The 24,374-nt window shown below is 34.8% G+C and overlaps 3 protein-coding genes across 5 annotated transcripts in view; 2 read left to right on the forward strand and 1 right to left on the reverse strand.

Annotated features, from left to right (window-relative positions):
• The window catches only part of LOC147410914 (Single hybrid motif superfamily protein), an 89,162-nt gene that overhangs the window by 24,401 nt on the left and 40,387 nt on the right, over positions 1-24,374 (forward strand). The window lies entirely within an intron of this gene.
• On the forward strand, positions 634-10,140 carry LOC147410915 (uncharacterized). 3 transcript variants are annotated; one of them, XM_086441580.1, is made up of 9 exons: positions 634-790; positions 4,354-4,530; positions 6,146-6,234; positions 6,322-6,460; positions 7,998-8,072; positions 8,442-8,563; positions 8,650-8,725; positions 8,814-8,873; positions 9,651-10,140. In XM_086441580.1, exons 2-9 carry the CDS (start codon positions 4,390-4,392, stop codon positions 9,780-9,782), a joined length of 834 nt encoding a protein of 277 aa, XP_086297706.1. In that variant the 5' UTR covers positions 634-790; positions 4,354-4,389; the 3' UTR covers positions 9,783-10,140. The 3 variants fall into 3 exon arrangements, with proteins under 3 accessions (XP_086297706.1, XP_086297714.1, XP_086297710.1); XM_086441588.1 differs by having other exon boundaries at positions 9,654-10,140; XM_086441584.1 differs by lacking the exon at positions 634-790 and adding an exon at positions 807-1,020.
• Positions 13,654-23,476, reverse strand: LOC147410916 (heat shock protein 70 (Hsp 70) family protein). The gene is made up of 14 exons (XM_086441594.1): positions 22,602-23,476; positions 21,233-21,465; positions 19,449-19,608; positions 18,267-18,512; positions 17,950-18,086; positions 17,460-17,796; positions 16,855-17,016; positions 16,353-16,427; positions 16,170-16,270; positions 16,016-16,085; positions 15,246-15,302; positions 15,039-15,100; positions 14,365-14,437; positions 13,654-14,248 (listed from the first exon to the last, which is right to left on the reverse strand). Exons 1-14 carry the CDS (start codon positions 23,358-23,360, stop codon positions 14,063-14,065), a joined length of 2,658 nt encoding a protein of 885 aa, XP_086297720.1. The 5' UTR covers positions 23,361-23,476; the 3' UTR covers positions 13,654-14,062.

Raw genomic sequence — 24,374 nt, forward strand, 5'->3', positions numbered from 1 at the left:
GTTAAAATCAACAATGGATTCTCCAAGCAAATCAAAATTTTGTAAATAAATTATAGAAAATTATGATAAGGACCATTTATTTGTTGGTGAAATTGTAGAAAAATATAAAAATAAATGGATGGCCACGAATAAATTAAAAATAAATTAAAGATATCATATTCTCTTTATTTTTTAATTTAGTTCAAGTATATTTACTTTATGATATTTAATTAGACTACTAATTTTATAATAAATCAAAAAAATATATATTTACTAATTGACTACCCATGGAATACCTATTGGTTACTCGATTCTTATCAGTCCTTAAAATAACTATTCAGAATCCGATCCAAAAAATATTCAAGTCCATAATGATTGACGTAAAACCGACTAATCAAATTCGGATACATCGGGTAATTGGGTAACCATTTACACCTTTAGTTTTACTATTCTTCTTGTTCCCTGTAAAAAATGCTACAACATATGGAAACACCATTAGTACATCATGATTATTCCATGTGGGGGTCCATATAAAGGAGACTTAAAAATTAGATGGTTCAGTGGGCCCAAAAAAGAGTGTGCTACGTGGCACTTATTCATTGACCCCACGATGTCAGTACTACAGCCCCATTTGAAACTCTTGTTGGATTGTTTTTCTCCTTTTGGTTTTTTTTTTTTTTTTCCCTCTAACTGCCAAGAGTTTACAAAGATGATGAAGGGATGATCAATGGATAGATAGGATGAGATGTAATCTACACCAAAGCAAACCAACCAACCAATCAAACCAAACCATCCATAACCTATTGCCGAAGTAACATCACATTTCTTCAACCTCCCGATATATTTCTTTTTTTATAATATAATAATATTTAATTGCTCTGGGCTGGAGATTCGTGTCAGATTGATCAAATATTCAAGTTTTCTGTCGTATTTTTGTTGCCATTTGCTTTAATTGCATCTGGGTTTCTCTTTTTCATTCTTTCTGATTGTTGGGTTGTTTAGTTTCATGAACGATGTGTGTAGATCTCTGTAGTATACAAGGTAAATAATTTTTTTTTTAATTTTATTATTCTAAGTTTCTTTGCACATTCTCCATTGTTGGCCTAATGGGTATTGCTTAGTTTTTGTTTTCAAACATTATTTTTTATTTTATTTTTTATCTGATCCCATACTTTTTAATTTTTCAAAGAAAATGCAAGCCATTCCATTTGAATCTTATTGAGATGTATTAGGTTTCTAGTGGAATGGATGAACACAATTATTTTGGACAACCCCAAATCTTGTTGTTGTTGTAGTTTGCAGGTTTCTAGTGAACTTGTTGTCTGAAATTTTCTCATTGTTTATTGATTTTTATTTTTTGTACTTGATTAATTTGGGATCGAGTGCTTTTTATATTGTTTCCTTTGGATTAAATTTTTCTCAAGCTCCATTCATGTTAACAATGACTAGAGAAAATTTGTTCAATCTAAGAATGAGAGAGGGCACCTGTCAGGGATGCATGATGGGATCACCACTCTTTGTTTTTATGTATTTTCTTCTGAGTTACAATGGAGGACATGTTTTATAAGATTTGAGATTTTATCTAATTAGATTAGAAAGGTAACATTGGAGATATACAAGTCTTGAAGTTCTTTTTTGATGCCTAGATTTTAGTGGCATTTTTCATTTTTATATTTTAGGAATCATTTAAATAAGTGATTGATTATGAAAAGTGGAGACAATTTTCAGAACTCAAAAGTAATCTCAGCCATAAATTTTTTGGTGATTTTATTTGTTTAATTATTTTTTCAATTGGCTTGGATTTAGTTTGTGCAGAAGCTTGATCAAATGCTTGTATAGAATTGATCACAGTTTGAGCATATATGATCTACTTCACCTCTTTTGTTAAATCTTGTTCTGTTCCTCCTCAAAATGCTAGTTTGGGTGTTTGAGCATATATGATCTACTTCATCTCTCTTGTTAACTCCTGTTCTTTTCCTCCTCAAAATGCTAGATTGGGCCTCTATGAAAAATTTCTTCTCCTCTTGGAATTCCATTGTCTCCTAAGTTGGATATCATTCTTTCTTCAATTAGATATAACTGTTCACAAGCAGAAGATGTGTTTATGTACATTAAAAAGAACATGTTGAACGGAGGGAGCATTTTTATTTCAATTTTTAGCCCACATTTTCTCTAGGCATTTGATTTCCTCCCAAAGTTTTGTCCTATATGGATAAAAGTTTTGGAATGGACTGATTTTTTTGTAAGGATAATCTCTATGGTGAGGAGATCATCCTCACAAAAAATCAGCCCATTCCGAAAATTCTAACCCCATCAAAAGTGGTTTACAAATTGACGGTCCTCAATTCTTCAATTTGTAAACTGGGGTTAGAAGTTTCAGAATGGGCTGAGTTTTTGTGAGGATGATCTCCTTTCCATACAGATCATCCTCACAAAAAATCAGCCCATTCCGAAACTTTTATCATATATATATATATGTTTAAGGAAAAATTTTATTGAAAGAAAAGAGCCTTTTTCGGTATTGCTTGTGCTCTAAAGTATAATTTTAATGTATATCTATTCTATTGGATTCATTTTGCTCAAATTTTTAGTGGGATGCAATATATGCATATGCATGCCAAGTTACCATGAATGAGTCTTCATACTTGGCCAGGGCTGTTCATTGCTTTTATTTATACTTTGGTTCCATATCAAGTTAATAACAATTGGATTGCATACTTATTGTTACCCTCATACACATATCTTAGTTATTTCTTGCATATTCCATATAAAATTTCCTGGATTGAAATTAATTACATTTGATTCTTATGATTTACTCAAAATCTTGGTAGGACACTTAACATCATTTGGTTGGTCAGGAAGGGTGTTCCTTATTCACGTTCTAACTTAATAATGGATATCTGTCCCCTATTGGTGTAAGACTTGGTTACTAGGTTTCATAATTGGTGTGGACGTGACTTGTATAACAAGTGATGGATGACTAAAGTCACGATGTGATGCAAACACATTAAAGAAAACTACTACTAAATTTAACAAGATGGATAAAGGTGACAACTTGATTGATATTCAACCATGAAACAGAGACAGATGTGGTGTTTTGGAAATAAAATCATTTTTTGATAGTTGGGTTAGGCTGATTTTTGGACATGTGGAAGGTTGGATAATCTTTTAGTATCATTTAAAATTTCAGTTTAATTAAATCAACAAAAATCCCTAATCATGAAATTGTATGGTTTCTGGTCAAACTGTCAAACATCATTGTTCTTTCCTTTTTGCCTATAAAAAAATTGTTCTGTCTTTGTGCTCTGAGTAGATGTTTTCAGAGTTTATTATGATTCCTAAGTGGGTAATTTTCAAGTGTACTAAATTCTTCTTTGGCAAAATTAAGTTAGTTACGCCAGGAAATAAATTATTTCACTTTTCTATATTTTATATAGTTAATAATGTGAGTTAGTTACATAAGGAAGTGACTTTGTGGTCTTCTCGGACTAGAATAGTCCATACAGATCCTTCTAGTCTTTGTTAAGAGGTCTATATAAAGGATGCAAGGGTCATGGAATGTAGTGACAAGACCAAAATATTGAACATTGAACAGATTTTCTTGAGTAAATTTAGTTCCTTCTTCAAGTTAAGTTGCTTGGATTAGCCAACTTATAGGAGCTTTTCCTTGACTCCCTCTAAGAAACATTGGCTTTGAGAGCGATTGGAATGTTATCAAACTTCTCTTCAAGCTGCAAAGTGGTGATTGTTTAACAAAGATTTTTCGTTAAGATGTTCTTCCGAAAGTAATGCGTCTGGCATGTACTAATCAAATTAGAGGGAAATTTGCAATGTGACAACTAAATTAGTTATTATTCTTTATAGAGTTGAATGTTTTGCAATTAAGAAACGTGTTCTTAGAATGATGATAACAGAGATGAGGATTTTTTTTTATAGGAAACAGTGATGAGGATATTGTGATGGATTGATGGTAAGACTAGGAAAGATTGAATTAGAATTGAGTACATTTGAGGGAATCTTACAAGTGAAGACTATGTTCAGATGTGAAGACCTTGTAAATGAGCCTTACCCTGATATCTAGGATTAAGTGTAAATGATTATGAGGGTCCACATTGCAGGTGCAACAATTGATATCATAGATTTCACTTTGTTTAGAATTTATTGGATATGCAACAGTGGCATTTCTATTATTTCTGATTTTTTTTTCTTTTATAATTTTTTTTTGAACTACATGTAGGATATGTACATACATATTACATTTCCTTAAATTCTTCAGGATGGAACACTTCTTATTTTAAAATTTAATTTCACCATTGTACGTGGTCTTTCATAAATAATCACTGAGTTGAGATTTTGTGGTATTATTTTCCTTAGTTTTCTGAGTTGATATATGGGCTCAAGAACTATGCTATGATGCCGGTTTCCAAGGAAGCAGTTATGGTGATCAAATCTTACCAAAACCAGGCCGAGGTGCTTGTGAGGGACTATTTACTAGGAGATCCTTTTATTCCGTACACTTCTATCCTTGGTGGCATTTTAGCTAGCAAGATGGTATGCCCTCATCTTTTCTTTTGTTAATTCCACTTTGGCTACCATGTTGTACTTGTTTATTGGCGACATACTTTCAATTGAACTTAATTTATTTGAATATGTTGTTTTCAACGATTAGTTGCATACTGTTTGTATGATTTTATTGTCTACTATCTTATCTAAATACGTCATTTTGATATTGTCTACTTAAGTATAAATGCTTGAAGAAATGTCTCTCATTACATGTGAAGTCAATCACACGAATGTGTTGGCATATGGGATTTGAAGAAATATACGGCAACAATAAGATCGAATATGCTTTGTAGAACTGAATGTTGGGTAATCAGGAAATGCGGATGGATCGAACGTTGTAGAGATGAGGATGCTGGTATGATGAGTAAAATATTAGGAAATACAAAATTATAAATTAACGCATTTGGGGAAATGTAGAAGGAACATTCACTCCAGGCAGTGATCATTTCAGTGTTGGGTTTCTCATATTTTTGATATAATTTAAAAAAAAAAAAGAGTTTAAAGGTTTTTTTTTTCCCGAAGACTTTGTATTTTGATGAGATTTGGTGTGTAGGCCTCTGTAGTATACAGGATTATCTTGGTCAGTTTGTGAAGGCTACCTCAGTCCCGTTTGAGTTTCCTTAATAAAATTCACTTTACCTATCCTGAAAAGTAAAGAAATGTAGGAGTAGCTCCAATAGGTGATAAATGAGGGAAAGTCAATTGAGATGGTTAGTCATGTGCAACAAAGGCTGATTACAACCGCAAGTAGAAGGAATGTGCAAATTGAAGTTTCTAAAGGAATGAGAGGAATTAAAAAAAAAAAAACATGGATTGAGGTAGTGAGATTGGGTACAAACACGTTAGAATTACCAGAAAATATGGCTCCGGAGGAACAAGATTCATTCAGCTGACGCCAAATTTTGTGATAATGCTTTGTTGGTCCAAAATTTTGTTTCATGTGTAGAGGGAATGGGGAATCGATTTCTCATATCTTGATTCATTTCCCCTAGTGCACAAACTTTGGGTCTATTTAGTTGCTCTTGGGTGTTTCCAATGTCTGTTTTGTTGCTTTTTCAAGAGTGGAACCATAATGTCTTCTCGGGTAGAAAAAGGTTTATGTGGTCCATTACCCCATTTGTCATGTGCTGGGTAGCTTGGCGAGAAAGAAACCGAAGAGTGTTTAATGGGATTGATTTGGGATTTCATGATTTAATTTTGGAAATATTAGGCTTTCTTTTCTTTTAGAGTAAATTGGATCTTGACTTCAAAGGGGTATTCTTTGAAGATTTTGTATTTAGATGGGATGCTTTATGCTCGAACGAGTATTATAGTTCTTTGTATTTTGTTTTGGTTATTGTATTTGCTTCTTGTAATGTGGCTGGTCATCTCAACCCGTCACTTTAGTTTAATATATTTGACTCGGTTATCAAAAGAAAAAAAAATTGTGATAAACTTTGATGTTGATGATGTATCTGAAACTTCATGTCAGCGTCGAACGCCAACACACTTGTACATGTCCTTGTTGCATGGTTCATATCTTATTTCTCTGCTAAAAATAGTTGGGCTGGTCTAGATCTTCTTGATTGAAATTTATTCATTTTTCAATTTTCTTTCCTCCCAGGCTTACGAGCTCACACAATTGATTAGTTCATTTTATTTTAAGAGCTATCTTGCCCTTACGAGAAGCCAACGGATTGAATGGAACAATCGGTGAGCTATTTGCATGCAATTTGACCCTATGTTTTTTTTGTTCTTTTGGCAATTATATTTCTTACATCATATTTAATATTTGTGCAGGGGTCTATCTACTCTTCATGCCATTTTTATCACAGTTATGTCATTATACTTAGTTTTCTTCTCAGAACTCTTTTCTGACCAACGACTTGCTGGCCTTGTTGCGTTTCGAAGTTCACCACTTTCGACGTTTGTATTGGGAGTAAGGATTTTTTCTATTTTATTTTCTTACTTTTAAATTAATTTGGAGCTCTTACATGATTTCAATATATCAGCTGGCATTGCTTCTTGTTTTTTTTTTTCCTTAGCCATCCTAAGAAAAAGACTTCAATGTTATGTTCTTAGTGTCAAATCTTCTTGGAGTGTCGATCTACTCTCTTTGAGGTTTATAGATTACGCTTTTTCTAGAAACTAATACTTGTTTTTTTTAAGCACCCAAGCATCATTGAAGGGAAATCACGGGGTCATTTTATTCACCTAAATTACAAATAAAAATGCACCTGTTTTTATTTTCCACGATTTATGTGGATCCTATTTAATAACTAACATGTCCATGCTGGTTCTTTTAGTTCATTATGATACATGGACATGGTTCTTGGCACTTTGGCACCCACCAAGACCAAGTTGACTCATCTGAGTCAATTTGTCTTGGACGAGTCACATAGAATCAATTTAAATAACTTTTATAATATTTATATCTAATATATATATATATATATATATATATATATATATATATATATATATATATATAGATATTTATATATTTTGTTATATAAAACTATTATTTTAAATGAAAGAAATAGGACCAGTCGACTTGGCCGAGCTTTCTAAATATTGGCCTTTGGGTAGTCATATTGGATCTTTGACTAGTTTTAAAACCATGTGCATGAAAGATGAAACAGGTCAAAACAACAACAATGTTCATTTTTAATTTCTCAGAGGCATTTGTTTTTGCCACAAGTTTGAACAAAAGCATTTTGAAAGTTTTGTATAATTTCGGAATGTTTCATTTGAGAGGGTCTAGTTTCAGCCAATACGGGCGAAACATTGACCGTGAAACATTGAATGTTCCATTCAAGACTGTCTCAGTTTCTTTCCCAAGGGACACATTGCCTTGAAACAAGATTTTAAACCTTGGTTACAACAATGGTTTGACACAAGAAATCCTATTAAATGGTATATGCAAATGTTCTCTTTATCTTCTAATGAATTTTTCTTTATTTTTATTAAAAGAAGAAAACTTATTAATTTAATGTAACCAAGACATTATATTGTAATACACGCACATGAACCTGTCAGCGTTTCAGACTTCTCAAAGGTACCATGTCAGACACCTCTTATCGCCAGGCACTGATGCTTGTGTCTGTGTCCTTATTAAATGGGTTCAAACTTGTAGGGAACTTCCTTTCCTATGAATGGTTGATTAGTAATGTTGGGGAAATCATTGAGGTTTTTCTCATCTTGAAACATGTTTGGACAGACCCCAAACATCCTTCATAGGCACTCTTTTTGAATGTGTGCTGCCATGTTTGTAGATGCCAGGTGTTTGAATGGCTCTTATTTTGCACCTTGAACTCAAAAATGCAAAGAACAGTCCTTCAAAACCTGCCTCCTTTGAAAGAGGACTTGGTCTTTACGCCAATTTTGCACTCATTAATGTTGGCAGCTTATGTATTTAATTTAATTCTAAAAAGTTGTATGTTTAATCATTAACGAGGCCATTTTTGGTTTGACAGGTTTCTGTTGGGTACTTCCTTGCGGACCTTGGAATGATACTTTGGTTTTATCCTTCTCTAGGCGGAATGGAATATGTAAGTACATTATCTTTACTATTATTATGAGAGAAGGAGGAGTAGAAGTGGTTGACTCCAAAATTTGGATTCCAAAAATGCCCCCGCCATAGCATTTAAACTTAATATAATCAGTGTTGTTTTGGTAAAAAAACCAAGAAAATTATAATCCCACGTCCCTAAATTCAAGTTAGTTCATTTTCAAAATTACCAAAATATCCATTTTTTACTTATGAAATCTTCAAGACCACCTTCAAGTAATATTTTAAATTACAAATAAGCTCTTCAGATACATGTGCGTTTGCACATGCCACCTTCGAGTCTATTTGAATGCAAGAGTTCGGGTTTCAAGCTGTGCACAACCCATAAGACGATAAACATGTGTTTCAGGTTCTCCATCATTTTCTTTCCCTAATAGCAGTAGCATACTCAATGCTCTCTAGAGAGGGGCAACTTTATACGTACATGGTTCTCATCTCCGAGACAACCACGCCTGGGGTCAATATGAGATGGTAAGTTTGGATGAATTACATGCAATTTAACTCTAAGTAGGCTTCAACTCTGTCTAAACTTTGATATATCTTTTGGGCTGGTCTAGGTATCTTGACACTGCAGGATTGAAGAGGTCCAATGCATATCTCATTAATGGGGTTCTGACATTCCTCACTTGGTTGGTGAGTTAAATTATTCCTTTTGACTTAATTCATGTTAGGTGCTTTGTGCGTAAGTCTTATACATACTGAAGTATATTATGTCCTGCAGATTGCAAGGGTTCTTCTGTTTGTTTACTTATTCTACCATGTATACTTGCATTATGATCAGGTATGTTCTCTGTTACTCTTAAGGTGTCACAACAGACTCAGTTTCTGCCATGGCAGGGCAGCTGAGCCTTAGCAAGAAATTGATTTTGTTGTGGCACCACAGAAACCATTCTCCTCGTATTACCACTGAAACTATATCGCAGTAAGCATTAGAGTATATTTAGGAAAAAGTTTGAAAATGCTACACCTGCTAGCATGGTAACCAAGTTTGGACTTGGTGATTATTTGGTAGGGGTCAGTTCCACTTAATTCGGGTAAATGTGAGAAAGTTTCGGACAAAAATCTGGTGCTGAGGACTCCTTGTCCTATTTTCAATAAATCTTTTGGTAATCAAAAAAAAAAAATCCAGGAAAATGTGTGGAACTATATAAGAGAGCTTCTGTTGCCACACCAACTTTTACTAATGCTACCTCAAGATGTGTGCTAATTATTTGGTGACTTACATATGAATTGGAGTGGTGTTAGAAAAAGTTGGGGTGGCTATAGAATCTCTCTTATTATATAAATGATGTTCTTGGATTTCTTCCCCAAAACCCATCAACTCCGACCTACCTAAAAAGTCTATCTTGTTCTTGAGATTTGAAGGTTGAAGAGGATAGAATCTTGAGGTTGAAGAGGGTGGGGATGATTTATTAGTTCATTGTGTCTCTGATTTAATCGGCTGGTCTCTTATTCGGCGAATTTTTCAAATTTTAGAAAAAATTCTGCCGAATTTTGTGCTCATAACTTTGCTCAAATATGTTAATCCTTTTCTTCCATTTTCTTTTCTCATGCACAGCAGATTGAGCAACTGCACGCATTTGGTCTTCTCCTGGTGTTCGTGGTGCCGTTGGTGCTTGCTACCATGAACTTGATGTGGTTCTTCAAGATTATCAAGGGATTGAAGAAGACATTAGCGAAGAGGCAGTGAGGATATATATATATATATATATATATATAAATATAAATATTTGTTTTTTTTCTGATTCTATTATCACATCTTCTAATTTGGGTTCATGGCGATTTACATTCGTCTCTTTTTTACTGTATAAATGTTAGAGGGAAGAAAAGAAAAAGAAGCTACTTGGTTTAGCCAGATGAGACAACTTAAGTGACGAGTTGCATCGCATTAGGAAGCACTTTTGTGTGACATGTGGGCATTTGTTAATGCATTTGGGTCAAATTCTTTGCTTCTGTGGGAAGCTGGAAGCACAACCACGTGAAGTTGACATTTTTTGTGCCACTGCAGGAATTTGAATATGGTTAAAATGTAAGTTTCAACTTTATGATCCTAATAGCTTCATTAAATTTCAATTATTATGATTATTAATGGATATCACAACGAGTTTAGAAAAGACATACGATCATGTGAATAGAAATTTTGTGAAGTATATGTTAAGAAGAATGGACTTTGGGGAAATATGGGTTCATTGGATGATGAGATGTTTATCTACCCTTACTTTTTCGATTCTGAGTCATGGGTCTCCAACAGGGTTTTTGAAGCACAAGGGGGGTAAGACAAAGGGACCCTCTATCCCTTTTCTTGTTTATGTTGGTCATGGAAGGTCTAGGGAGAATGGTATCCAAGGTGGTTGGTATGGGTGATCTCTCAAGTTTCGAAGTTGGTGCAGGAGGGCAGTTGATCTCGCATCTTCAATTTGCATATGACATACTGATCTTCTTGGATTATTCGCTCCGATAATTAAGTTTTCGAGCGGTATTATTTGTTGTTTTGAGGCAATCTCAGGTATTCCAATTAATCTTCATAAAAGGAAGCTTTTGGCGGTAGGTGAAGTGGAAGGGGTTGAGGCAACAGCGGCATCTATTAGTTTCCAAGTAGGAGTACTTCCAATTACGTATCTGGGTCTTTTGTTGCGGGCAGCTTATAGTAGTAAAGAGACTTTGGAGCCCGTGGTGAAAATGATTAGAAAGAGGTTAAGTAGGTGGAAGGCCAAACCATTTTCGAGAGGGGGGAAGATTACACTCATAAAGAGTACTTTGTCAAGCATTCTGATTTATTTCTTTTTGTTGTTTTCCTTGCCAAGGAGTGTCGAACTACAATTGGATAGAATTTTCGTAATTTTTTCTGGCACGATAATGATTGCAAGAGGAAACATCATTGGGTAAATTGGAGGAAGACGTGTATGCCTAAGAAGAATGGTGGGTTGGGATTCAGAAATTTCAAATCGTTGAATTCATCATTGCTGGGCAAGTGGTTATGGAGGTTTGGGGAGGAAGATGAATGTATTTGAAAGATAGTAATTGTGGAAAATTTTTGGGTGAGTGAGAATGGGTGGGAAAATGGTCCGGTTAGAGATTCATTTGGGTGCGGAGTTTGAAAATGAATTTTAAAAAGAATGCCATTATTTGGAAGAAAGTTAAATTTAAGGTTCAGAATGGATCTAGGGTGAGATTTTGGGAAGATTGGTGGTGTGGGAATGACCTGCTTTTGGAGCAATTTTTTGGACCTTTTCAATGTCTCTATTTAAAACCATAGGGAATAGAGAAACTAATTGGGATTTCAGGTTTAGGAGGGCGTTTAATGATTGGTAGTTTGAGAGGTTTTTTTTTTTTTTTTTAGGAGGGGGGGGGGGGGGGGGGGATACAATTGGTGGAAATTATTCAGATGGATGTTGGAACGGAGGATTGAAGAATGTCGGTTGGTGTGAAGGATGGTCATTTTTCTGTGAAAACAATGTTTCACTCTCTCTCTCCAAGATGTTCTATAGACTTTTCCCCCACGCGATTGTTAGGGGTGGGATGGTGCCCTAAAAAATTTCGGTGTTTATTTGGCTTGCGACTTTGGAGAGGTTGTCAACTTTGAATCAATTAATCAAACAAGGTTTCATTTCTCCAAATCAATATTGTCTTTGTAGATCTTGTGAAGAAACATTAAATCACTTGTTCCTTCATTGACGGGTTGCTCATTACATTTTGTTATATTTCTTGTCCTCTTTTTGGATTAATGGTTTGTTTGCCTTGTTCGGTCAAGTCCTTGTTCAAGATATGGCTAGTGTGGGGAGGCTCCTCACTTTCCAAGAGGATTCTTTGGTGCTTGGCCCCCCTTTGCAATCTGTTGGGGTATTTAGAAAGAACATAATCTTATTATTTTTTAGAGAAAGGAGTCCAACAATCATAATTTGATCTTATCTATTTTGGCCTTCTTGTTTTCTTGGAGCAAACTCTTTAAGGAGTTCAAAGAGATTTTCTTTGAAGACTTTATTATTAATTGGGATAGGATTTGAGTAGTTTTGTTGGGATTTCTTTTCTTGCCTTTTCAATTTTTTTCTTTATTTTCTTGTTTTTTTTTTTTGGGCTAGTCCCCTCTCCCCTCTGTATCATTCTTTTTTTTAATAAATTCATCTTTACTGATATCAAACAAAAAAAAAAAGGAATTTAGTAGTTACCTTCAAATGCCTAAAAATATGGGAATTTTTTTTTATAGAATTCAACAGCAGAACCATACAACATGCCCAGCTAATTCACAAAACACAACATTTCTTCAACATGGTTATCAAACAATAATTTACAAAAAAATTGTTTCTCAGTTTTTCCTAATCAAATAAGCTAGCAACATTATCAAATAGGTCCTTGGTTACCATGATTCTTTATTCAATGGAAATTAAATTGTCTAAGTTAGAGGTATAAATTGGGCTTTGATTTAATTTTATTTACATTTGCACTATCAATATCGTGAATACAATTTGATATCTAGGGTATATATAGTCTATACTAGTAACTAATCCAAAAATTAGAGGAATTTCTTAATATTTTTTAAATTTTATTTTCATTATACAAAAAAATACTATGAAATTTTGATAATGTCAGTATTATTGAAAACCTAAACTAGTATTAATCACTTGATGTAGTTATTGGATGAAATTGAATAATAAATACTAAAAAAATAAAAAATAAAAATCATTGTATCACAAATTACTTAAAAATTGTTTTTCTTTTAAAATAAAATTATTTTTGTTGAATTCCAATTGTTATTTAGACTGGAATAATTGTAGTTATAGTATTTAGTGAGAAAGAAATAATTTTTTGGTGCAAGTGCCACCTAGTTTAGTTGGTAAAATCTTTGAGTGATATACCAGAGACCTGGGGTTCAAATCCTGCCAGCACCGAATTACTGAACTCATTAAAAAGCAGGCGAACTCCTATGTAAAAGACGAATTTTTTTTTGATTTTTTGGAGTATTTATATGAAAAATGAAGTCAAATGTTCAACTGTTAAAATCTTTGAAATTTTGATATTGGTCAAATGACCTCAAATTCATGGATTATCCTCTGATCCAAGCACAAATATCTCTATACATTCTCTAAAATCCCGGTCCCCTTCATTTTTCTTAAAATTAAAAATGATTTGCATACCCTCTCCCATCTTTGCCGATATGGTGCAATAGGAGTTGGATGGGTTGGGGGAGGACGATGAGGAGACCGAAGGCCTGAATGTTGTGGGAGAACATTTTAAATGCCAAACTAACCTTATCATCCCACCATTAGCAATTGATTATGAGAAGGATGCTTTCAACTTGTATACATGTCCCTAACATATTTCAGCTTTGGAAAATTTTAAATTTTGAAATATACCAAAGATGTTTTTGGGTTTATTAACAAAATCCATCATCTTCATCCTCACTAAAATCCTCTCTTAAAATCTTTACAAGTGTAGTGTAGTTTTCAAACCTACGTACTGATACATGGAATGACGGATTTGAAGTCACTTTTTCATTAGTTCATATGAAAAGACAAACTGCAGTGAGGCGTGTGTGTATTTGTGTGAGAGAGAGAGAGAGATGGTTAAAGGGAAAAGATGAACCTTGTTATAGAAACAACTATGATCAAATATAAATCCAGCATAAGGGGAAGGGAGGAAGAAAGGTTACACTAAGAAACTACCTACCCAAAAGAAAAATGTTAATATATTGATAATTTATAACTAATGATCATGGAGATTACGACAAAAAAGTCGTGACAATCAACCATATCTCATCATCAGAATTAAAATGAAAAAAAAAAAAAAAAGAAGGGAAAATTGAGTGGCTAGCTTGCTTATATGTTCTCAAAGATGGATGTCCAGAACGAGTCGAAAAGCCTTCCCAAAAAAAAGGGCTGAGTCTGACACTCAAAACTGTTGGGCTTCAGAAGCTACCACCACCTCTCTCTCTCTCTCCATAATCGCGCTAACAAAAATGCAGGTTTATTCAGATTACAGCTCATCATGAGCCTCAGGTTTTTGTTCCTCTTTGTCAACATCTTCTACAGGAAGGTCAGTTTGGGAGGAATGTTCCTCCGAAGTAGAGTTCGAGCCACTGCTGCTGCTCTCAGTTTCATCCTTTGGTGGTGGCTTCTCAACTTTTGGCTTTGGCTTTGGGATTTTATTGATGCTTGAAACCTGTATGTGGATGTAACTTGTAGTTAGTCTTGGTAAAAGATGTTCATGAAGTCATTTGACAGAACTAGTTAAATATCTCAGTTTTCCATCCAAGCAAGGAAGAGAATTTGCAATACCTTGTACTGAATATCAAAAACCTTCCCATATACTTCTTCAGACGTAAATGCCGGTGTGTCAAATGCAGAAGTCCTGTGAAAGAAACCCAGTTACCAGAAGCATACGTGTGAGAGAGATAGAGAGAAGAGAAGAGAAGTAAAAGTATAGTAAACCCTAAAAGCGTAAACCCTAAAAGCAGTAAAACCCAACTGTCAATGTTATTATTCCAGTAATGCCAATTTAAGAACAAAATACACTTTTTCCAAGACCCGGTTCCACTTTCAAACATTCCTCTACCACTGACGGCACTCTTCCACTTTCAATCTAAGTCTTCCAATAGATTAGTAATCTTCTCAGTTCTTTCCACTATGAGGACTGACCTATGTACACCTATGTGCATTTCTACGCATGGATTGAGAAGTAAACAAATGCATCTAATGAGACCACAATCTAACTTTTTTTAAGGGTTAATTGAGACCACAATCTAACTTGCAATTCATCACAGTAGCTAACTCCTACACTAAGGAATCCTCCACATTCACCTCAAATGGAACACTTTTGTCTGGAATCTAGATTGATGCTTCAACCAAAATAAATCTGAGTATTACACTAGGGTTGGAGATATTCTAGCAACTTAGCAGGAAAAGAAGAATCAATAATATAGTGGTTATCATAAAGACAATGAATCACATACTTCTGCTGCTCGGTCTCCTTGACTTCCAACCAACTCTTGACCTTGTCAGCATCAGCCAGAACCTAAAAAATCATAGATCACACAATGGTTTTAGAAGTGACGTTTCTCCGGTCATAAGCATCATCTTTAGACACTATTTCAAGATCAATCCAATATATTAAAGACAAAAATTATGAAATGGTTACAGATGAAATGTTGACAGCATACCTCGTCAATTCTAGCTTTGGGAAGCCAAGATTTATTCTTCTCCCAACCACTTACAATCTGCAGTTAAAAACATAGAGTCAAGGCACTATTGCAATGTTTGCCTTCAGAATAATCTATAAGTAAATCTAAAGCCAGGTATAAAATTGGAATATCAGCACACAGAGTGCATATTCTTGGTTCAACTCCAGTTTGATTGATTCTGGCATTCTGATTGAAAATGCTATCTGATTTCTCAGTTGTTAGCTATGTAAGATTTGTTTAGAAAACCGCATCAAGAGTCAAACACTTATAACCACCTGGAATCACTAATCATGGTAGCCTGTCCAAGATCAATAAATAATAAAACAATAATAAGAACTCTTGGTTATCACACAGTACAGTAGTATAAATCCTAGTAGCGGGGAAAGGGGTTCTCTTCAGCTACGAGGATCTCATGGAGTCTCACTCCATTTGCAATCTGTTGGGGATCTGTCGAAAGAAAGGAATAATAGGGTGTTCGAGGGTGTTGAAAGCCTTTGTAGGAGTTCGTTTTTCAATTTTGGCTTTATAACTTTTTTTGGTGTAAAGTGCTTAAGGAATTTAGGGGTCTTTTTCGATGGTTTTGTGTGGGAGATGGGATCAGGTCTGTAATTTATAGCTGTTTTGTTTGGGGTCGGGGGTGGTGCTTTCTTTGTTTTCTTTTCTTGTATTGGCTGGTCATCTCGAAAGCCTTTTGTTTTCCTTTTTAATAGAACCTAATCAAAAAAATAAAAAATTTCTAGTGGAAGTACCTGTTGAAGCTCGCCAAGATATCTTCGAGCACTCTCAGATGCTGTTGGTCGTGCAGTAAGCTCATTCAATCTGTGTGCATACAACAGTTAATACTGGGACATGTTCTCATGCCTGCAAAATCAGCCCATGTAACTAATGGGCTTAGGAACTGACCTGAAAAATATTGGGTCACCAATAGCTTTTAACAGATCAAGGTGTTTTTGGAACTCGGTCGCAGAAGCATCTTCACCATCAGTATATAACCAATCTTGCACCTGAAACAGTAGAACGTACGTAAAACCTAGAAATATAAATGTGAAGAAAATAACTAGCCTTGTGAAGCAAATGAAAGCTAACCTCGTCAAGCTTTTCAATAAAGGACTGACGTTCTTGCTCGGTTGAAATTTTCCCAATGTCCTCCGCTGCTTCAAGCTGGTATAAGCCACAATGCCAACAAGAAATTGTCCAGATGAGTTACAAATTGTGATAAAAAGATTTGAGTCTTGAGTTATAACAAAAACATAAATCCAGCAAGAAGATGTAAAGAGAGGAAAACAAGAAAATATTACTCCAGCTGCCAAACAATTGTAGCACATGCAACAGAAGATTTGCAGACTTGGGTGGGAGGGAACAATTAAGAGTAACAGCATAAAAAAGGCCTAATAGTTTTTTTGATTGGTAAAAGCCTAATAGTTATAACGGAATAAGACCTTAATTGATAAATAAGAGAATTGAAATAAATAAAATAAGAGGCTTAACTCAACTTTATTATTATAAAATAAAATAAAATGAGAAGTATAAAAAATCCAGAATAAAAAATAAAAAAATGGTATGCCATGAGTTATCAGGGACTGTAAACCTTTTCTCTAGTAGCATATATGTATCCTTCCAAGTTATTTTTGAGCTCTGCAGTTTTTCTGCGGTCTGCATCCTTCCTATCCAGAGCCTCCAATCTACGTTTAGCTTCAGACATAGCTTCCTCTGAAAGAGTCACTCCAGGACCCACTGTTTTCTCAACTACCTACAATTGCAAAATGAAGAAGAATAGTTGTAAGTAATGATGCAACAGACTCATAGATAGTCAATTTCAAAACCATTTCTGGTCAAACTACGGTATAGTACCCAAGTTCGGATTCAGTAATTATTCAGCGGGGGATCAATTCAGTAATCAAGGAAGATTTCAGAAAAAACCGGGGAGAATTTCAGGTGGGTGGGAGATGGGCTGAAAAAATTGAGGGAGAGTAGATTGAAATTCTTTTTGCCATTGTATAAAAAAATTGGTGATTTTTGGGAAATAATTGGCGATTTTTTCAATTAATCACCTATTATTTCCAAACCCCCAATTAATCACTGATTTTTTTTCCAAATTTTGCAGAAATTAGGCAGATTTTGTCACTATGACTACAGCTACTGACAAAAATTAAATTATTATCTTAAGTTCTACAATAGCTATCCGTTTTGCACCTTCAGTGGAACCCTAAATGTTCGCTTCTTCAGCTTCTTTTCTGTCTCAATATCCACACTACTCTGTTCTGCTAGATTGGTGTTGGATGTGTTATTAATCCCTCCATCAATGTCCACGCTGCCTTCATTCCCTTCTGAAGTGTTCCCTGTGCTTGCTTCAACTGATATGTTGGGAGCAACAGTAGAATTCTCCAGAGTCAAATTCTTTTTAGGCACCTCTACCCATTCTGAAATTTCGATAACAGCATCTGCACGATCTAGAGAAAGTATTCCGCTTCTGCTGAGAGAGAAATGCTTATTCGCCTTGATGGGAGAGGAGAGATTGCGAGATGAATACCTAGAGAAAACAGAAAAAAATGACATTGCAGTTAAATTTTACTTTATCAGAAAGAAGTTTTCAATTTCCTTATAGAGGAATAAGTATTACTGCCTAAAGGCACTAAGATATAATTCAGATGTAGCTACAATCCATAAGTTGTTAATATCTTACTTCTCACTAGCATCTGCCAAACCAGACACAGCATACTGAGCAAACTTATCAGAAGGAATCCCTGGTGGTAATAGTTCCACACCATCATAAGAAAGTGAAACTTCAAAATCTTTGTCATACTTGATAGACCTGAACATCTGTAATATAAATGAATTCAAACATGATCAGAAGGATGCCATATGTACTTAACAGGAGAAAAAAAACAAAAAAAACAAAGAAAACAAAAAAACAAAAGAACTATTTGTCTAAAATATGTTACAATTTTAACTTATTTTTTTGTCACATTGAATGGCATATTCTAATTACTAGGAACTTACCTTACTGGGGAGTTTCTTCATTCGTTGTACAAGTAATTGTTTTTGGCTCTCATTATTGGGAAGGCCAGATGCATCTAACTCAACCATAAACCCATATGAAGAACCATCAATCATTCCTAGCTTACGATTCAACTTGATTCCATCACTTAAATTTGCAGCATGAAGTGCTGCACCAAGTACTATGGCTTCATCTGCATCCAGATGTTTGTCCAGATCTTTCCTCTCGAGAAATTCTTGAAGCTTGGCCTATATGAAAAAGGAAAAATGATAACCATGTTTACACATATAAACGACCAATAATCATGGTTTTAAATGAAGATCAATATATGAATCAGTATAGTGCAATTATACTCTGGGGCCCTATTTAAAGGGCCTGCCATTTTGGCTGTATGCATGCATGTCAATCAAAACACATGTATCAATCGATTCATTGTATATCCCTCTTTTTAAAAGTATTTTGGTCATTTCAGTACAATTGTTCCGTCACATGTAAAATTGATATTCAAAACCATGCACAAGACAGAAGTATCCATTTTTTTTTCTCATGTATCATTGCCAGTGTATCTCATCACAGATGGAAGGTTGAGATTTGTGATGGATGATGATACATTTAGATTATATCAATTAGGATAATATTTATATATATTTAGAATATATCAATTAGGATTAGAATATTTTATAATATTTGTATTAGGCTAGTTTCCATACATCTTGGTTGATGTAATATTTATAAATACCCTATTTGGGTTTATGTAATATTATCCAAGAATTCTCAATAAAATTTAGATTTCTACACATATGTTCCATGCATACTAATATATTTCGGAATGTTCCACGAAACACACTGAAGAGTTCGAAATGTTCCACGAAACACACAGAAACGTTCGAATTCTAGTAAAGATTTCTTATATGCATACTGATGTGTTTTAGTATGTTTCATGAAATGTCCCAAAACATTTTGGAATGAAATGGAACAAAACGAAACTTTGAACCATTTGTCAAACAATATAAACAATTGTTTCCATGTCACAGAAAATGTAATCAATGTTATGGCTCATACAGGTTTTCACCATAGGCAAGTTGATGTAGGACGGGGTGGGTGAGGCCTAACCTAAAATGATGAGTCTGAGACCAAGATTCAATCAAATAACAATTAAAACACAAATAAATTAAAACATCAACCTGTAACTTTGGTACACGGGTGGCACCACCTATAAGCTCCACGGCATAAATTTCATCAGCCTTCAAACCAGAATGCTTGAGCACTTCTTTGACAGGGATAAGAGATCGCTCCCACAAGTGTCCACAGAGTTCTTCGAATTTCTCACGAGTTATAGTGCTCCTGAAAGAGAATATGAGTCCGATTAATTGGAGCCAACTTATTACACGCAAACTAACTCTTACATTACAGTGTAAAAGAAACCCACACAAAGTTTCGTTTCCCAGATGTTTAAGACAATGGAAGGTAAAGCAAGAAATGAGAGCAGTAGCACTAACCTTATCTTTGGTATCTACAAATCAAAGAAGTTACATACTATATTGTGTTGTAAGCAACAATTATTTGGTACTGCCCCATGTGTAAGAACACAGGGTCTCATAAAAAAAATGGTATTTATGCAAATAATAAAAATTACTTGTATGAAATCTAATTGGCAGAGGGAATCAGAAAAAGTAGGGACAACATCAATATTAATAACAAAGTAATCGCATAGAAAAGAGTAGGTGCATACGATAAAAGTTGCACTCTAGTCAGCTTATCCTTAGATTCTAGTCGGGCCAGAACGTACAATTTGTCAGTAGTTAGAGACTTGAGTAAAGCAGTTATTGGAAAGATATAATTCTGAAGTGTTCCTATAGGAGATATTCATAAATTTCCTTTACTGTAGATATTTCTAAAGTGTTCCTTAGTATTACCACTCATCCATTTCAAAATCCTCTTCTTGGCTCCACAATCTATGGACATGTTCTCGACCAGCCAACATTCGATTCCATAAAGCAAAGTTGGTCTTATTGATATCTAGCAAAAAAATTCCTTTAGTTTGATCAATACATGTGGACCACACAAAAACTTTAGAAAGATTTATCACCTTTATCCACCCAACATGAATTGCATGGGTCACACCCTCATCAATCTGTCCATTTCAATTGATATTTGAATTCAAATGACCAAAGTGGCCTCCTTGAAGCTTTGCTTGTCCCTCAATTTTAACTAGTATCCCATCCCAAAAATTATTCTTACTAAAGTTATGCTGCATAAAAGACAGGTGTCTACTCTTACTTAGAAACAATAATGATAATCACAATGACGAGACGACAGATGATGATAATAATAAATGAACGTCAAAGGGTACTTAACAACTGCCCACCTAAAATCACAACAATATGGCACAAGCAACTCATCTTGGAGCCATTGTGTGCAAGCGCTTGGAATGCCTTTGGCGTGCTTAACCTATTTCTTCAATTGAAACATTTCCTAAGGGAGCTCCCTCACATCTGGAGTTAACTAATGAATATTTAACCAATTATAATAGTTTCTATGGTTATTGCTATTGTTATCATTGGTAACTAGGAATGAAGCTGAAATATCATGATTGCAATGCAAAATGTCGACCAAGTAAGCTACAAGCTCAATCCCGTATCTCAATATATACACAACTTTCTTACCAATCATATTGGTGAAAGAGGGTCGAATAATGCAGAACTTAAAGCTCAAGGAAAGGATTACTTTCATTCTAATGGCCCTAGATTTGTGGCGGGTGGCGACACTTATAAAACTATAACATGAGCTCAAGGCTCAAATGGAGGTTAGCAAACATCAGAAGCATAGAATTTGAGATTTCTTATAGAGTTTTTTATTTTCGTTATATGCTACATGGTGCTAACAGTCTTGTTGCTTCCATGGTACGATATATCATTTTATTTTGAATAATAAAATAACTGTAGAAAACATTCAAGATCTAACCAACCTGAAGTCACGATCATCATAGAGAGATTCAACTGATATTGGAGCCATGGTGTTTGCACTTAAAATTTCTTTGGTACGTTTAACTTGTTTCTTCAATTTAGCCATTGCCTTAGGGTACTTTCTCACGTCTACTCCATTTCCGACTTGATTATTGAATTCATCTGCAAAGTACTCCACCAAATGCAATTCCATATTTTGACCCCCAAGGTTCGTGTCCCATCTAACATCCTTGACCTGCAACATATTCAAGAACAATTAAGCACATAATGCAACACAGAACATTCAAAAGCATGCTAATCATAACAGAAACAAAACCTACGTTTTAAAAAATTAAAAGTATATGACTGTGAAAAAGTTGATATCAGACCAAATAACAACAAAGTATTTTAATAGATCTTTAATAAACATAAAATTTATATAATAAAACACAATGGTGGGTCCCACTCTTTTTTCTCAATCTTTATACCCCATAAAGAAAGTAACTCAAGGAAGACTTTTACCTTTATTGCCCTTTCTCATCCTCTCCTTTCCAAGAATACCCTCAACTTTATTGTCTTTCCTCTTCTACCAATTTTTTTTCCAAAATACCCCCCTTCAACTTTACATATTACCTTTCCTCTTCTTCCCTTTTTCAATAATACCCCTCCAATTTTATTGTCTTTCTTCTTCTACTCCTTTTCCAATAATACTCGTCTAATTTTATTTTCTTCTCTCTTTTACCCCCTTAATCCCAAAGAGGATGCCCGTGTCTAGGCACGGGCAAACTCTAGCAAAGTCCATAAACATATTGTTACATACACTAAATAAATTAACCAAGTAAACCCTATGTAACAATGATATGAACCCATGTGTCAGTGTCTAACAAAATGCATTCGAAAAGCCCGAAAGGCAATACACATGTAAAATAATATAGAATTCTTGCTATATTTAAAATTTAAATTATAAGGTATTAAACAGAATTATGCAAAAGAAAAGAGGGTGGTCTGATCGTCCAGATATACCACTCACAAAACACAAAGACCTGACACAAAACACTGCTCAACTGAAAGATTAAAGACCCAATCCGTTTATAATGCCGTATCGATTGCATGTTTTAGTTAATGACAAAAAACAATACGGTATCAGCCGATACATTCCTAAAACATTCAATGTTTCATATCGGTCTTGGTCGATAACGATATGGATCGGCCAATATTTTCCAATATTTTAAACCATCCCACAAAGATTGTATGATAATATTGATAAAGACAGAATTGAGAGGTCATATAGTACCATTCCTACATCTTTATTGGGTCTGAATTTGTTCAAAAGGAAATCTAGTTCACATATTAGCAACCAAAAGAAGAATTATTATTAGCATTGAGATTTACCTGAAATTGGTTAACTGAGACTGTCTTCCCAAATTCCTTTTTATTATAAGCCGAAAAGTAGACAAGAGCAGCATAAGTGCTACTTGAACCCATGTCGTAGAATATAACATGTCGCGACTGATTCGAGAAATCCTTATCGATCCCATACTGGATAGCGGCGGCCGCGTGCTCATTCAAAAGCGACAACACATTAATCCCCGCCAATTCAGCAGCCTGAAGCAGACCCTTCCGCTCCGCCTGCCCAAAGTACGGTGGAACCGTGATAACGAAATCCTTAATAGGTACTTTCGAATGTAATTCAGCCAAATTACGACCATAATTAAGAATCATCGCCACTAATTCCTCAACACTATAAACAGTATCACCATCATCAACCCTAATTCCAACCGATCCTCTTGAATCTTCAACCAAATCGAATGGCAGATACAACGAATCGACGAGATCCTTCACGTATTTAAATGGCTTACCAATCATGTCTCGAAGATTCGAATAAACCTTATTAGGGTATCTAGCGATGATTCCTGACGCTTCTTCTCCGAGAAGTCGATTTCCATCTTGAAACGCGACTAATGCAGGAGATTTCCTCTTTGACATCTCGTTAATGGCGACCGAAATCGGACTTTGTCCAGGTTTTAGATTCACAACTGCGACTTTCATCCACTCGGAACCTAGATCTATACTCGAAACAGCTTGTTCTGATGGAATCGAGATGACTGCAAGAATCGAAATAATTAAACCTAATTTTAACAAGATCGCCATACTTAATCAGGTTTCAAGCTTGAAAAAAAAAAAAAAAATCGATCGTTGTATCTGAAAACCCCTAGTTTTCAAGAATTATCGATCTGAAATCATCTCTTAAGTCTATGAGGAATAAGAATTAGAAGTTCGGTTTCTCCTTGTATTTGTAGAAGACTGGAGGCAATGTCTACGTGGCAAGGAATACGGGTTTCAGCCAATTAAGATCTGACACGTGATATTATTTTGCGTGGCAATGTTTTAGGTTGTCTGCTTTGTTGTTCTCTGGAAGGTCGTAGATTGCGTGGTTTTCGGGTTGGACTTTTGAGTGTGGTTGATACTGTACTCCGGAAACGTATCTGGTAAAATTTACCCAACTCCATATTTTTTGAACACGTAGGCCACAGACAAGTTCATTATTAAAAAGATAATTATAAAAACACCCCACGAATTAATAAGGGCAACCCACATACTAATCAAATTGTTTATCTTATATAGGTTAAAAGCAATCCTCCAATGGTGCCTCACATGAATGGACTCGTTCACCTCTTTATTCTTTCCTTCTTATTTTTTTAGTATTCTAGCGTAGTCATCCCGAGTTCTTTTTTCTTCTTTTTTAGCAGGGTTCATTGGAGCTGTCAGAGGTAGCATCAGGATTACCTTGTCACGTCTAACCCCATCAAAATAAGTTCATGTTGTGTATATGAACACGTTTGTGAAGCTCACTTAGTAATTTGATCAAATACATATTAGATATTTTACCAAACACCTTATATGCCACACTTTTCAAGATCTTGTTTGATAATAATAATGAAGGATGATCCAACTAATAGTAACAAATGCAAAGAAGATACACAACCACAAAGAGAAATAGTAAAAACATAATACCCACAGTACGAGATTTTACGTAGTTCACCCAAAAGCTACGTCCACGAAGTTATGAGCATTGAAACTTGATTTTACTACAAAAAAAAATGAGACAAATCAATACAAGGGGTTGTTTCTAGGGGTGCAACTTGGTTCGGGTTGGTTCGATTT

Source organism: Akebia trifoliata, chromosome 1 (assembly GCF_017979445.1).
Source record: "Akebia trifoliata isolate Shusen 1 chromosome 1, ASM1797944v1, whole genome shotgun sequence".
Taxonomy (NCBI): domain Eukaryota; kingdom Viridiplantae; phylum Streptophyta; class Magnoliopsida; order Ranunculales; family Lardizabalaceae; genus Akebia; species Akebia trifoliata.

Excerpts from the sequence above, each read along its gene's own strand:
- LOC147410915 (XM_086441580.1), top strand. The coding sequence starts at position 4,390 with ATGATGCCGGTTTCCAAGGAAGCAGTTATGGTGATCAAATCTTACCAA. Across the intron at positions 8,073-8,441 it reads CTCTAGGCGGAATGGAATAT|GTTCTCCATCATTTTCTTTC; the intron begins GTAAGTACATTA and ends CATGTGTTTCAG. Across the intron at positions 8,564-8,649 it reads CCTGGGGTCAATATGAGATG|GTATCTTGACACTGCAGGAT; the intron begins GTAAGTTTGGAT and ends GGGCTGGTCTAG.
- LOC147410916 (XM_086441594.1), bottom strand. The coding sequence starts at position 23,360 with ATGGCGATCTTGTTAAAATTAGGTTTAATTATTTCGATTCTTGCAGTC. Across the intron at positions 17,797-17,949 it reads TTGGCAGATGCTAGTGAGAA|GTATTCATCTCGCAATCTCT; the intron begins GTAAGATATTAA and ends TGTTTTCTCTAG. Across the intron at positions 15,303-16,015 it reads ATCTTGGCGAGCTTCAACAG|ATTGTAAGTGGTTGGGAGAA; the intron begins GTACTTCCACTA and ends TTTTAACTGCAG.